This window comes from Cantharellus anzutake (assembly GCF_015039405.1).
Source record: "Cantharellus anzutake strain C23 chromosome Unknown EI90scaffold_460, whole genome shotgun sequence".
Lineage (NCBI taxonomy): Eukaryota > Fungi > Basidiomycota > Agaricomycetes > Cantharellales > Hydnaceae > Cantharellus > Cantharellus anzutake.
Window position 1 is genome coordinate 12,745 of NW_024067410.1, and position 14,196 is coordinate 26,940.

The 14,196-nt window shown below is 49.7% G+C and overlaps 1 protein-coding gene across 1 annotated transcript; it reads left to right on the forward strand.

Annotated features, from left to right (window-relative positions):
• Positions 1-1,548: 1,548 nt before the first annotated feature.
• Positions 1,549-3,034, forward strand: EI90DRAFT_3026346 (uncharacterized protein; the record flags this gene model as incomplete). The annotated part of the gene is made up of 5 exons (XM_039057939.1): positions 1,549-1,605; positions 1,744-1,821; positions 2,080-2,147; positions 2,209-2,235; positions 2,644-3,034. The coding sequence occupies 5 exons, from the start codon at positions 1,549-1,551 to the stop codon at positions 3,032-3,034; spliced, it is 621 nt and encodes a 206-aa protein (XP_038907347.1).
• Positions 3,035-14,196: the final 11,162 nt, after the last annotated feature.

Consider the following 14,196-nt stretch of genomic DNA (forward strand, 5'->3'; position numbering starts at 1 on the left):
TGAGCTCAGCGTTGGTGATACGAAATCTTGCCCCCTGGAGAAGACATGTTTTCTAAATTCACCTCTTGATCAATAATCGGCTGGTCAGATTCTTGTAAACGAGCTCGGGTCAATCAGAGGTAACGTCGTTCATGCGATACGATGACTGTTCATCATATCTGAGCAAGCTTTGTACATCTTAGACATCAGATCCGCAACAACGTGTATGAATAATTCATCAGCAGGTCGAATGATGAGTTTTCATGGGGACAAGGTAGAGCCGGTTGGAAGCAAGATGGTTTCAGGCTTGACATGATCAACGCCAACGGTTTTTCAGGTGGGACGTACGCGAAGTCCCACCACGGATTGTGCCTATAACTACTACCGTTTTGGGGAATATACGATTCGAGATGGGGCAATTGATGGGAACTGAGGTGAAGCGCAAATGGCTCAAATCGGACCAGCCACGATTCATGATTCTTTTTGGAAACGGGAAATAGTAGCGCACGGGCGTTATATATCCTTTACGTCGTACGACGATACATCGTTGATTTCATTTCGAAGCTGTCGTCCAACTTCGGGTACAAAGCGCAAATCTTTGGCTGAGACATTCTACGTATGGGCTCTTGGAGATTCTTGATGTTAAAATGTGCGGCAAACGAGGATGAGTTGATAGGTATGGCAAATCAACAAAGAGGCTAAGCGATGGCTGTAATTCGGTTGAGAAGATTCCAATAAAGGCTAGTAGCCTGTCTCTTGTCTAGCTCTATAGTATTCTTACAGCTCCCGTAGTGCCGCCTGCGAGTTTGAGAGGCACACTGAGACTAGCAAGAATTTTAGCAGTCGAGAGTCGTGACTTGCGTGTTTCAAAGCTAGCAGCCTTTTCAGCACGTATCAAGGACGAACCATTCCAGGAGGTCTAGACGTCGAAGACGTAGAACGCGCCTGATTGTGGTGCTACGGAAAACGTCACTGTGAAGCTCAAAGAGGCAAATGCTACATATCGCATTGTTCCGACTAGCCATAGGATCCCATCCCTGAAAGCCAACTGTTCAAATTTGGATGATCGACGATAGAGAACCGCCAGTGTGACCGCATGAATATCGTAATACTAAACTTGGTACTGATCATCACTCAATTGGCAAATACATAGGACATGCCTTATCTTGTGAGGCGCAATCAATTGGGAGGCGTTGATGTCCAGATCACTCCGTTTGTATTCTCGAAACAGTGCATTCTCGCGTCACCGGACGGAGTTGGCCATTCTGTCTCAGTAAAGAAGTCGACATTGTACAAACGAAAATGCGATCTTATGCATTAAGTGTATCAAGGGCCGGCACAACACACTTGGCTGGCGAAGGCCGGGTCCAATACACGTCGTTTCTCCCTTGCGTGGGGAAAAAAGAGGACCAATCCTCTGGTTTGCTGTTACATTCGTGATGGGGAAAAGATGAAATTCTGCCCTATTGACAAGTGCACTTAATTTCCGACGTCAGGCTGCTGCCCTGATGAAGGGGTACGCGAAACGCTTATAATTGCGTTCGACCGACCCTCCATCGCAAAATAATAATGACCCCACCACTCCAACCTTCCCATCCCGACGACCTGGCGAACTACGGGGTCGAAGTGAGTATATCGTCTTTGATAGGAAGCTTCAAGTGCTGGACTAATCGCCATTAATTTTCTTCCCAATCCACCCTTCATTCGTTGGCCAACCATGCAAATGTTGGCACGGATCGTGCTGTCCATTGCACCTGGGCATAGATCGGATGGAGGGTGGCGTACTGGGACGAGGAAGCCAAGGAAATGAAGCAAGGGGTGTTGTGGGATATATGGCGCAGGGTAAGTCCACAATCCTCCCTTCGCCCCCCAGGCAACCAACCAATCACTCAATTCGCTGACCCCTTTTCTTCTCTTGCACCTTTGCTCACGCTTGTAACGTTCCTTTCGCGCGATTGATTTGGACGACTGGGAATTCTGCCTCTGCTGTAACTGTTCGCAACTTTGCATCTCCACTCCTTCACTTCCTTCACTTCCTTTGGGGTTTCCTTTCATGACTTTTACGGTCTAATAACTGCTATACGACGGGGATTCTTGTAGCCGGATGTTCACAGACCAGCAGCGCTGGTAAAAGAAACCCTGGAGGATATTGTTGCGTCAGTAGTTCCGTAAGTCCTTTTACCCTACACGCACCATTATTGAATTGCTGAGCATAGCATTTTCCCGTAGAATCGACCTCCTTACTCTGGACTCCACGTAAGTGAGGTTTCTTGTTTGGCTGCGATGAACGATGCACGCCGGCTGGCACTGGGAGTCTTGTACCCAGTTTGATGAACCAAGGGGGAAGGATAGGCGGCGCTCGTTCGCATAGCCCACCCAACCTCCCAGTGTCTGGGTCTTGTCGTTTCTCCCTGTGTAATGTTACTCACCTCGCTTATCATTTCTGCCGCATCCTATCCATCAGTGGGAACTGATAGTTCCCATTAGCAAGCTCGTAAGTCGTTTCCCGATCGATTCGTGGAGTCGCCGTCCTCATTCGCCTCGTACCCATTTCCATCACTGGGCTTGATCTCCCGTTCGCTTCAATTCGATCTCGACCATGTGCCATCCTATGCCCCGGGCCCTACACCCACCACCACGTCTGCCTGTTTATTGGCGGATTAGATTTATCCATGTAACCAAAAACAGGGAGGCAAGCCGGGGTTGTGGGCGTGGAAAGGGGATGGAGTGGCGTGTACTGTTCGTTTCCAATCTTATAGTAGCATGGGAGAACCCGCGTATCATTTCGGGTTTGGAGCCGAGCGCAACACCATTTTCCCCCCGGGCGTCCACGCGCTTCTGTGCATATGTTAACCGAGCACAAGTGAATTATTACCCACCTCCACTAGTCCACCAGTTGTCAGGCGGACTCTTTGATCCCGCTCGACGATTCTTCCACACTCCCCACCTCGTTCCATCCATATTCGAGCCAACCGATTGTGTCCAAGAATACTATCGGCAACACACCTCGTCCGTTCCTTCGGTATCCGGTATGGTTCGAACGATCGGCTGCTGACAACATACGCAATGCTTGCAACACCTCTCAAGGCGCCCGCGCTCTACTTCTTTATCAACTATTTTCTTTTGATAATATTGCTTCTCTTTCCCATCTCACGATCCGCCTGTACGTATAATAGTGATATTACAATAGAAGCCAGAGTCCGTAAGTTTTGACATGTCCAACAACAGAGGACGTATGACGAATTCGTTGCATGCAACCCTGGAAGTGCGCGCGTACAATGCAAAGAAATGAGGGATGCGAGTATGCGAACGGAGTGGAAGCAGCCAATAGCCTTTTCTCAGATAACTCGACGCCCACATCCGAAAGGAGCCATAGACAATTCCTGAATTACCTTTTACATACGGGGACCTAGAGATAGCGACAATGCTGAGACACCGAGCCAAAGATAATGTGATCGAAGTTCCCCAATGCTTGCTATGATCCCTCTCGCATGTGAGACCTGACCAGGTCTTGGGTTAGGATCGGCTCCGGGGCCAGCCATGATAAGTCAGGCCGGCGCAGACCGGCGAAGTTTGCGCTTGCCGACGAAGTGTACTCGGGATTTGACAGGTAAATGAACGGGGCACTAAGAAAGATGCCATGAGGGTTGGGGGGCTGTTACGTCATGGTAATGTGGAGGTTGTGCCACCTACTACGGAAGGCGAAGTAGAGTTGGGCGCATCAGTAGGGGTGTTCAGAAGCCTCTCGGGCAAATCGACGGGAGAGCGAGAGTAATCTGCGTACAACTTTAAGAACAGTAATCGCCATAAGTTCCACGAGATTGTTTACTCTTGGCTGGCCCGTGACCATCGACCACGACGTAGCGCTCCAACTCTTGCAGAATGGTGCTCCAGTTAATGGCTCGGCAGGCGGCCTGGCGCCGAAGTGGACTGGCTAACGCTTATTCACGTCGTCACTGTCGTTATCGATAGGCAGGTTACCAGCCTCTATTGGAATAGATTGGGACTGCTGACCCCACTACTCGACTTAAACAAGCTCACATGACCCGCTTTGGATCATGCCTCAACTCGTTTGGCTGATCACTGGGACAACGTGAGCCGTTCACCTCACATAACATCTTCGAGTCACCAGCCCTCTAGTCCTGGTTTCGGACGTGAACGTGCTCTTGCCGCTCGCCACCGCATGCTGACTTGCTGCCATCGATGGAAGGATACTAGTCAGCCCACACTGTGTTAATAAGGCCAGTGTGCATGTAAAGTGCTGAACTTCCCAATGACATTGGTTGGTAGTTGCCTGCGCCAGTAACGATGCTGTCGCAGTGACGGTTGAAGTGCCTGTGTTAAATGTGATGATATATGGTCATTGTGCGGTAACTTGTGTACGGCCAGATGGGACACCGAGAGGATAGCGCGATAATTAATGAAAGGGGTTGTCGACGGGCCGGCAGCCTTTCAACAATAGTTTCTAGCAAACCAGGCCTTGAGACACCATGGCCAATATTAGCATAAATTTGCATCATATCGTGCTGCTGGTGCTTAGCTTCAGATACTACTGGCTCCTAAATTCAGATTATTGTCTCTATTGTCCAGCTGAGTGGCAGAGACAGATTTGTCCGCAGACTACAGACACTTTTCGTTCTGGCAACCATCATCACGGAAACCGAATAAGTGCCCAAAACCATCCGGTGTTCGTGATGATGCAGCTCCTAAGTAGCCATCATGCAATTGCTATAGGCTCTCGTGGCCCGACAAGTAACCCCTCTCTGCTTAGCCAAGAACTCGCACAGCAGGATACTCTGTTGCTAGCCCTCCCAATTTGACGACTTGATATCTGACGGAGTGGGGAATCAGAGAACTCGCGCAAAGCTTCATCACTGAAGGCACTCTTGCTCCACTAGGCTATCGTCAAGGATCACCTGCGATGAGCGGAAAAACCAAGCACATGCACATGGAAAGAAAGCCATACACTGAGTCTTCACGCAGAACTGTCTTTCGCTCATGCCTCGGACAGATGATGATGAAAACAAGGACTTCATGGCCAACTCACGTCGAGTCACGAACGGTGCATCGGTTGGAGGCTTGCCAATGATCCCCGAAACACGTTCAACAACAAGGAAGGTGCATAAAATGTCCATTAGAATGCTGAAACTAGTTGCACGTAATGATGCCTCAAATTCTGTTGGAGATATGGCCAGAAAAAAGCCCCACGTCAACACATGGCTTTGATTCCCACCTCCAATAATCGGGATCCGAAACTTGAACAGCGGAGGCGGCCACAATTCTGCTCTTCCCGGGAAGATAAGCCCGGATGGCACGCGTGGCATTTCTCATGAAATCACAGCTATTCTGAGTGCGATTCTTGCAGGCCGAAACTTCGAACGAGTCCACAAAGTGCCCTGCGCCACATCCTGGGACGATAATCTGGACGAGGAGGCGATAATCATTCAGATTGGCACGCCCCCCCATGACAATGCAACTCACCTTGTGTAGTGTTTTTGAGGGATGCCCTGTAGACCGAACAGATCCAAAGGTGGCACTTGTCTTGGTTGCGTTCCCCTCCATCCATGCACAAATTTGGGTGACCCCAACATAATTTGGCCTATTAGACTTAGGGGAAATATGAACGTTGTAGATGGAGTTGTTTGAGGAGATAGCAGTTGCGATAGTGTTCTGAGATGGAAGGACGTTACTTGGTGATTTCAGCTTTGTTTCGACTAGCTCACCGAAGGTGGCCCACTCATGAGATCTCGAGCGGGTCCAACGGGTCCATCGACCAAGGAGCATTCCTAAGGGAAACAAACTAAGAAATGGCATTGCAATCTGACTCCAGGCATACCGGTGCTATGTGGTACCACCAGCAATTTGTCAATCCTCTGTTACCCCACTTGCCCTGGAAGTTGAGCCACGAAAATGTACCTGGCGCCAGCAAAACGATATCAGATATGCCGCGAATGGAGAAAGAACAACTTCCCCACCCTTGTAAGGTCCCCCTGGGATATACATTATGGGGAACAAGTTTGCCTTGGCATCCCATTTCGGACCACCATTAGCCGTGACATCAACAAGTTGGTCGGTGAGTTGACCGTAGCTGACCTGTCATGAATGGTTCGTCTGAGCATGCACCGTCAGCTGCTGAGAGACTCCTACATTCTGGTACACATCCTTTCCAGGGGAGTTCCAAATGCCGTGTGAACCCTGTGCTACCCACCCAATAGGGCGATCCTCGCCAGGTACTTTTGGGACGTCAGCCCAGCGTATGGTCCTGGAAGATGAAATGGTAGAAACACTTCGGCATGAGTTATATTTGTAGGATAATATTTCTCGTACCCGGTAGACTGACTTCCTCCCGAATGAGCATTGTAATCCGCGCTCACGGCAACGCCTAGAAATCGAAGAATCGGCGATCAGGGGACAGACCCGCGTCCCCAGCGCAGAGCGCACCGTTGACAGTCCGAACAGACATTCTCTCCCAGTCACTCACATCTGGACGATCCACGTTAGTTTGAACATAATATCACACCCGAGCCTGGATGGCACGCTCACGGTCACCAACTTCTCCAACCGCTTTTACTATCTTTCCTTGATTCCACGGATAGTACGTCCAATAGTAGAAGTCTACCACTCCATTTCCTTTGGGAGCGATGAAGGTATAGACGGGAACACGAGTCGTCTTTGGGTTCTTTCCAGCAAGGAACGTCCCCAGAGCGTTCGTATAATTTTGGACGGTAAGGAAAGTTCCTTGGCCATTGCTTGGCAAGGACGACGCAAGGTTCGTGCTCGTAAGGAGAGGTGGCTGGTTGGGGACGAGGTTTCCTTTGTCGTCATACACCTAAACAGTGGTATTGAACGCTCCGCCCAGACTGTCCACCAAGTGGCAGCGCCCACCTTGAAGTTCGGAAACATAAACTCGATAGAGCTCGGCAAGAAGGCTTCACTTGGACTAAGGACTTCATTCAGCGGAGCGCCAAATGTGCGTAAGAAGTGAAGTAAGCATACTGCAAACGAAACTGAGGCGCATATTTGCGTGCGAGATCCTCATGCGGAATTGTAGCGTAAACACAACCCGTGCAAAAAAGTAGAATGGCCACGCTGCAAGCAAGAAAAGAGGGCTGATTGCATTCAAGGGGTAAGAGACAGCTGCCATGCTCGTGCATCCACAACGTTTACTGACCATCCTAATAATAGTCGTAGGTTGTGGAGGCGAAGGGACGTTGATCAATTACCTTTTAAATGCGTCCCTAAAACCCTTCGAACCCTGTCAGATGGACAAGTATAGGCCGGCGCTCACACCGCCGCATGATTGTCATGGCTTTTCTTTTCGTCCCCATCATCCCGTGAAGCAAGCAACGAGTAGGTCTGTCTGGTGGCAGTGTAAGGTCTCCGAACTTCCGTCGGCGAGAGCAAGGCTGTTACTATTAGATCGACAAGTCATGACTCACGACACCACCCGGCCCCGGCGCGAACACACTGTGCACCATGCACCGCCTCGTCATTGCTTTTCCGTACAACGACGCCAGGGTTGGACTTGATGGTCCCACGGCGAAATAACAGAGGTCTGTCTGACGACGACAGAGCCACACGTTAGGGTCCTCGCACAATGTAAGGCCACTCGGAAGAAAATGGGCCCCAAGTTCGTAAGTGGCAAGATTGAATGAAATGCCAATGGGTGACGAATGGAAGCCCAAGCTTTGTTCCGATGATTGCGCGAGAATCGCACAACCGTTATCTGAGACGGCGGTTCCAGCAGAATATAAACCAGTGGCAAGAGCGCCGAGCTTCACAGAGGCCATTTCATCGCCGAGGACTGTTACGTTCCCATCGATATCTTCCATTGACGAATCTGATCCAGACCGAGTTCTTGACAGAATTGGGCCGCAATCGACAGATTTTACGCTGATGATCGATGTCAGCGATTTCGATGACGCCATGATCAAACCCTAGTGCAACATAAAGACCATCTAGGGAGAGTGCGGCGCAACTTCACAATGCCACTACGAACATCATTTCCTTTATATATAATTTAATCCTTGGTACGACCGCATGATGCTCGTGTCTATATTAGCCAAATTGTTTAGCATTTACCAGTGCGCTCGTTGGCAGTGCTTACTAGCTCGTCACTCCCTTGGCTATCCACTCGATGCCTTTTGTGCTGCAACATTGCTTAGAATTGTGGGGGAAGTTTCTGATGTGTGTACCATTCACTATTTCTGCAGCGTTAGGTTTGGCAATATACATAACATTATTGTGAGTGTTTGGCGGGCCTCTGGCGTCCCTGCGGAAGTACAGCAAGGTGCTACTGGTGAGAGGGGAATAAGTTAAGTGGGAATTGATGATGCAGCCTTTCGAATAAGGATTCAAAGACGCGTTGTCGACTTGAGCCAAGCCCATCATGGCATGCATACATTGCATTCAGGCCGCCGAATGAGATATTAGTGATTCGTAGATTTTTTATTGGTTGAATTGCCTGCGCTGGCAATTGCACATCTCATCATGGCCCTTCCCCAATTCTCTTCCCAATATGTACCCACTTCGTCGCGTTACATAACCACGAGATGGAGCCGGGTAGTTATGGCCATCCGAACAACTGGGGATGAGAGGGGGTGGGACGAGGCTTGGGAGCAGTGCGGCATGCACGACGGAAGCATGGGTCAAAAGAAATACACCTGTACACTATATCGAGCTACGATGTGTACGGCTACATACACTGGAAGCATAGTATCATAGAGGTTGAGTGTGAAGACATTGTCACCTCATATTCCTTAACAACTGCACTCAACTCCAGTCCGAAACGTCCAGGGCGCCCTTCCCAATCGCGTTTTCCAGACGCGATTCTGTGAATTACGGAGTGATGAACAATAAATGGGAACTATACCTCTATCTTGCATGCATCGCTGATGATTTCCCCCGGATGACCGGTGAAGGAAACAACCAGAGCCAACTCCCCACGCTACATGTCCAAGCTCCCAGTCGCTTCTGACCGACGCAGCTTTCCTCAAGCTGGCCGCCAACTTATTCGTGGAATGGGCTATGACGCGTCGTTCTACACATTGGTCCCAAACGGATGGAGTTGCAGGAACACCTTTCGGATGTGCAGTTGACCTACCTTCTCTTACTCCTGCTGTGGGCTGCCTCGCGGTAACCTACAAAGCACCAGGTGAAAACACATTCTGAAGAAATTGTGTAGAGGATGAGCGATTAATAGAGATACATAAGGTGGCAAAGAAAGGATCAGAGGATAAGTAGGGATAACCGATTGAGAGACAGAACATAGAAACGTTAATTTGAGCACGCATTGCTTTACGTTGCTCCGCTGTTAATTGGCAAGGTTCGTACTTGTAATTTGGAAAAAGTGGCAGAAAGCCAAAGGAGAAACTGGAAAAATAAAAGTAAAAATAAAACTACAGCACTCAGGATTCCCATGTAGTCCCCTACCATGGTACTAACTAAGCGGTACTCAACTTAACTTCGCAGATCAGACGGGATGCGGTGCTTTCCGAGTCCTATGGCCGCAGATGTCCAGGTCCGCATTTCTACCTCTGATGAATATAATTACATAATAGGGATCAGGGCTGATGAATCGACACTATTAAAAAGCACATGTATGAAGACGAAACGATGTGCGATAAATCTGAGATTTCGACGATAATCTGTTCACCACTGTTACCGTGTGAGGTGCCATTGGAAACAGGAGACCGGCGATTGATATGGAGACGAAAATGAAATGGGAAAAACAATGAGAGGTAAATTGTCGAGATAACCAACACGCATGTAGAAAAATGAGGGAAAGAGACAAAAACAAGGAGATCCGAGGATAAACAGGTAAACGACTGGCGCGCGTGACGCGCAACCACGTAATTTTGACGACTAATCCATTCAACATATTCGCCCTCGGCCGGTGCAAACATTTCATCGCAACGATTGATACGATCGTGTTTCGCCTAACGAAGTGCATGCTGACGGTGATTGCCCACTTTGTAGATCACGGGGGTAGTAGAGGGAACCATTATTGAAGGAAAGATCTGTTACGAGCTGGTATCAACTTGACTGGTGCATACCCCAATTCTTCGACAAATGCATCTTCATTGCTTGTGTACTAGGGCCTCTGTGCTGGCCGTGCGCTGAACATAACTTGTTATCGAAGGCGGGCCAAATTACATATGTAAGCTTCGGGGGAGACATGAGGGTTACGAACCTCAATCATAGCCAAAACAAGATGATGTTGCGGAAATTGAATTTTCGAGCCCAATGCAGTGCTGTTTCCCTTCTGTGAATTTTAGGGTGGGAGTCAGTGAAATCCCAGCGAGGATTGGCCATATAAACCATAAACGCGTAAAGGAGAATCATGCCTAATTCATGAGAGAGCGTCAACTTTCAAAGAAGGGGTCCTAGAGCAAGAAAACTAGATCTCGAAACCCTACAGCCCGTCACGCACCCTTGTTGAACAACGAGAGCTACAACGCCCACATTACAATTACATGCGAGTCAGTCAAGGCTCCATTTTGTTTCGACAAATTCTTTTATTCTCCGTGGGCAGACGATGACCGACACATCACTCGCCGATTTACTAGCCCCATAGCAAAATGAGTGTGTAGGCTCTTCAAAATCAGCGTATGCCGATAATCATGTTTATGATCAAGAAACTCACTGGGATTCACGCAGTAGGTCACTATCTGGAGAATTCGATTGGAAAGATATAGAGGGAGAAGAACTGTCCGTTTAGCGGACTTTCAAGCCAAGTTTACATACTCGGTTAATTGTGCGTTCGCGGCCCTCGGAAACTCTATGGCTCGAGGATGGATTGTTTGAGATTTGACGCTTCGGCCCGCGCCAGTCACTGTCCTAAGATTGGCTAGAGGTAAGATGCGGGAGAGAGGACAGAAGAGTTCAGGCGATGTGCCGTGTCTAGCGAGCGTTCACATTGCTGTTACGTGATGTATGGATGAAGGAAAGATAACGCACTCATCAAAACTATGTTTCCTACTGCCTAAATGTCAAATTTGGTCCCATTGACCCATATAGCGGCAGTCGTCCGTTCGTGAACGCGGTCCAGTTGAGGAGATGGAGCACGTATGAATCAACGGCTTTCCGTAAAGATCCAAAGGCGTCCCGTGTAGCTCTTGAACCTCGGGTAGAATGCGAGTGGGAGTTAGGCGTTGTCGTGCAGATGCAAGCTAGCAGCTTCTACACACCCCGTTAGAGGGAGAGAATCCTGGGGCGCAAGTGCTGCGTCGAGTCTACTGAGGCTGCATGCGCAGGAGATCTAGATCCACATGAATCTCGGATGAGGGGGCTACGATGGCGCACGTAGTTGGTGGGCGAACCAGCACACTGTCATCGTCCAAAAGACCGTTTGGGAGGGAATGCGGAAGCAAGCGCAGAGCAGAGGGACTTCCGTTTACAGTATGAGTCGCCACATTCATTTCTCTTCTCACACATCTGAGTTTTCGTAGAGTTTTCGCAACACCCAACGCTCGTTATCTATATCCCTCTTGATGGGATGCAGAACGAGCTAATACCTTCCACTCCAAAGTAAGAGCCTGAAGGAGTACCTCCGAAATCATTCCCCGCGCACGACCATCCAGGTCCATCCGATCAGTCCTGATCGCGGTGGTAAGCTCATGAGTGCCCTGAGCTGAAAGTTCCTTCCTCAAAGAAGCCCCCAGTGCGGAGCCAGCGAAAATTTCATAGCCTCCTTGTCATATACTTGGGGCGTACGCTGTAACGCCCGAAGCAGGCGCCTCTCGATTGCTCCGTGATCGATTATCCTTCCCCACAAAAATTTGGGGGTTCCCGCTGGGATTACAGGGACTTGTTAGTCACCCAAGCTTACGGAACGAGTGGTTTGCTGCCAGTAGGCTGAGTCCTGGGTTACTCAGAACAGAGGGACTTCATCCTTTTTCAGGGGTTCGTGATGCTGACGTCCGCATCTCCTCTGTGCGCTGGGACGAGAAGGGGTTCGTTGGGATAGGCATGGATACAATGTTCCCTTCAGCCACAAGCTGATATTGTAGTGAGTATAGTGAGACACAGTCCTCCGGCCGTACTCCCACCAGACGGGCAGTATCATCAGGCATCAGGATACAGCACCAGTCCTCGCTAGATCCAGTGCCTCGCGATGCCTAATTACCCCTGCCTCTGTAGGTAGTTGAGCGCCGGGTGGATGGTTGGGATGTTGGTTACGTATTGGAACCGTTTAGTCGCATGCCGGGCAACCTGTACCTCCTACAGGATCTGTACCCGATATTTGACAGCATCCCTGCGTTTCAGTGGATACTTGTGAGTTAGCGGACTGCAGTTGCTATGAGATGGATGGCAACTACGTCGCTGACACTGCAAGCTGTACTGGGGCTGTCATCATCGTAGAGGTGAATGCACCTGGCATCGATAACCGCCAAACGCAATGAAGATGCATGGGCAGGGAATGAGAGATCTGCTATGCTGTTGAGGGACCAGCTCCCTTAGCCCTAACTGGTGCGCGCAATCGAAGGTTAATGTCGAACCTTCTGTCCGCATTCTAACTTTCATACCCGTAAGTAACGCTGTTCCCCAACGCATTACTATGGGCTTCACAATGGCATGACGTGGTCAGACATGGGAAGCCGTGTACGAGCGATGAAATGGTCTCGCCACACAATGAATTGGAGTTAAGCGCCCAGTGCAAGATTTTTCCCTTGCATTTTCACCCAGATGCTGGCTCCTGTGTCTGGCCAGTGCGCGTTATTGGCGTGCTTTCTCTGCGATCTTGGCCTGTCTGGTGCTGTGCGTGCCTTCAGATCGTGCTTGCCTTTGGGCAACGAAACACGTGGCGGAATTTATAGACCGTTCATCCGGCGCAGTGCAGCCGGTGAATCGAGCCTTCCCCATTCGTTAGCATAATCAACTAGCTCTCAATATGCTTGTTGCATATAAATACTTATTGATGAATTAAACTCAATTTTCTGATTTTTCGACTGTGTTCAATGGTGCATCCTCGCAGCATCGTCAGACTTCTCCTCATTTTTCAGCCCTTTTCAAACCCTTCTACTCTCTCACTATGCCTGCGGCTGATGGCAGGAGTTGGTTCATGAACCCCTGTGTCGAAAAGATCCCTCGAAAACAAGGAGAACCGAACCGGCTAAGAAGATCTGGTCACCCGATCTAATGAATACCATCACTACCTAATGACAGCACCCCTATTCAGCTGAAATGCTCATTCTGCGTCTGCGGAAACGTCGACGAAAAAGGACGGGAGGGATTCTCGGTTCCTCTCTAGCCCTAGATGTTGGCGACACTGCGATAAGTACTACACTCTTGAGCAGAAATCCCAACATCCTCGGGACATGACGGACTTCGTGCTCCAGCGCGGCGACAGCTTTGGGCCACAGTCTCATCAGGACGCACGAGACGGAGTCAATTGGACCAACAACAAGCCATAAATAGCTTATTCGGCTAATATCCTGATGCATCTTCCTGATGAGCGGGTGTTTCCTGCCGTGGTTTTTCGACGCGCCTTCTTTCGCCCTCCTTGCATCGACTTGGCTTGTCCCCTCACCCCCTGTTCACGGTAATTGTAGCGGTGCACTGCTCCAGCAATTTCGCGGTTGAACGAAGCCAAGCGGTCTACTAACAGATGAGAAATCGCAAAAGTTGTGAAATATCAGCTAGGCGATCTCTGATCGTGTTCATATTGTTAGGTAGAACTTCGATGAAGAAAACCACTTAATTTGGAAAAGCCATTTAATGCTGAAGTGCGGTCATGCGAGGCGAGGATTGAATGGTCGTGAAATGCATAAAAGGGCGGCCTGAGCCTTGGTCTCCCCGTCAGCTCCTCGCCCCCTTCTCTCATGCATAGATCACGGCCTCCATCCCTGCTGCGGATCACCCTCTGACGCTCCTCGGCAGCTCCGAACCCTTTCGCCTCACGGATGGGGCCCTCCCAATCTCTCTCCGTTGTACATGCTATGATAGGCTCCGCCTTTGGGGTCCCTTCACACACCGGTTCGCCGTTCACGCATGGTTCTACAGCTGCGAGCCACCTCTAGGTAAGCGACCTGGACTCTGCCTTCACCTTCCAACTAAAACGTCCTCGTAGCTCCCATGTCCTCGCAACCTGGCCGTACCCATATCCTCGGTGAATCCGCTTGCAGATCAGTCCTCTTTCCGCGCTGGCTATCTTGGCTACCCGACTTAACCCCCCTGCGAATGTTTGGACCGAGATCAACTTATTCCTGCAATAGG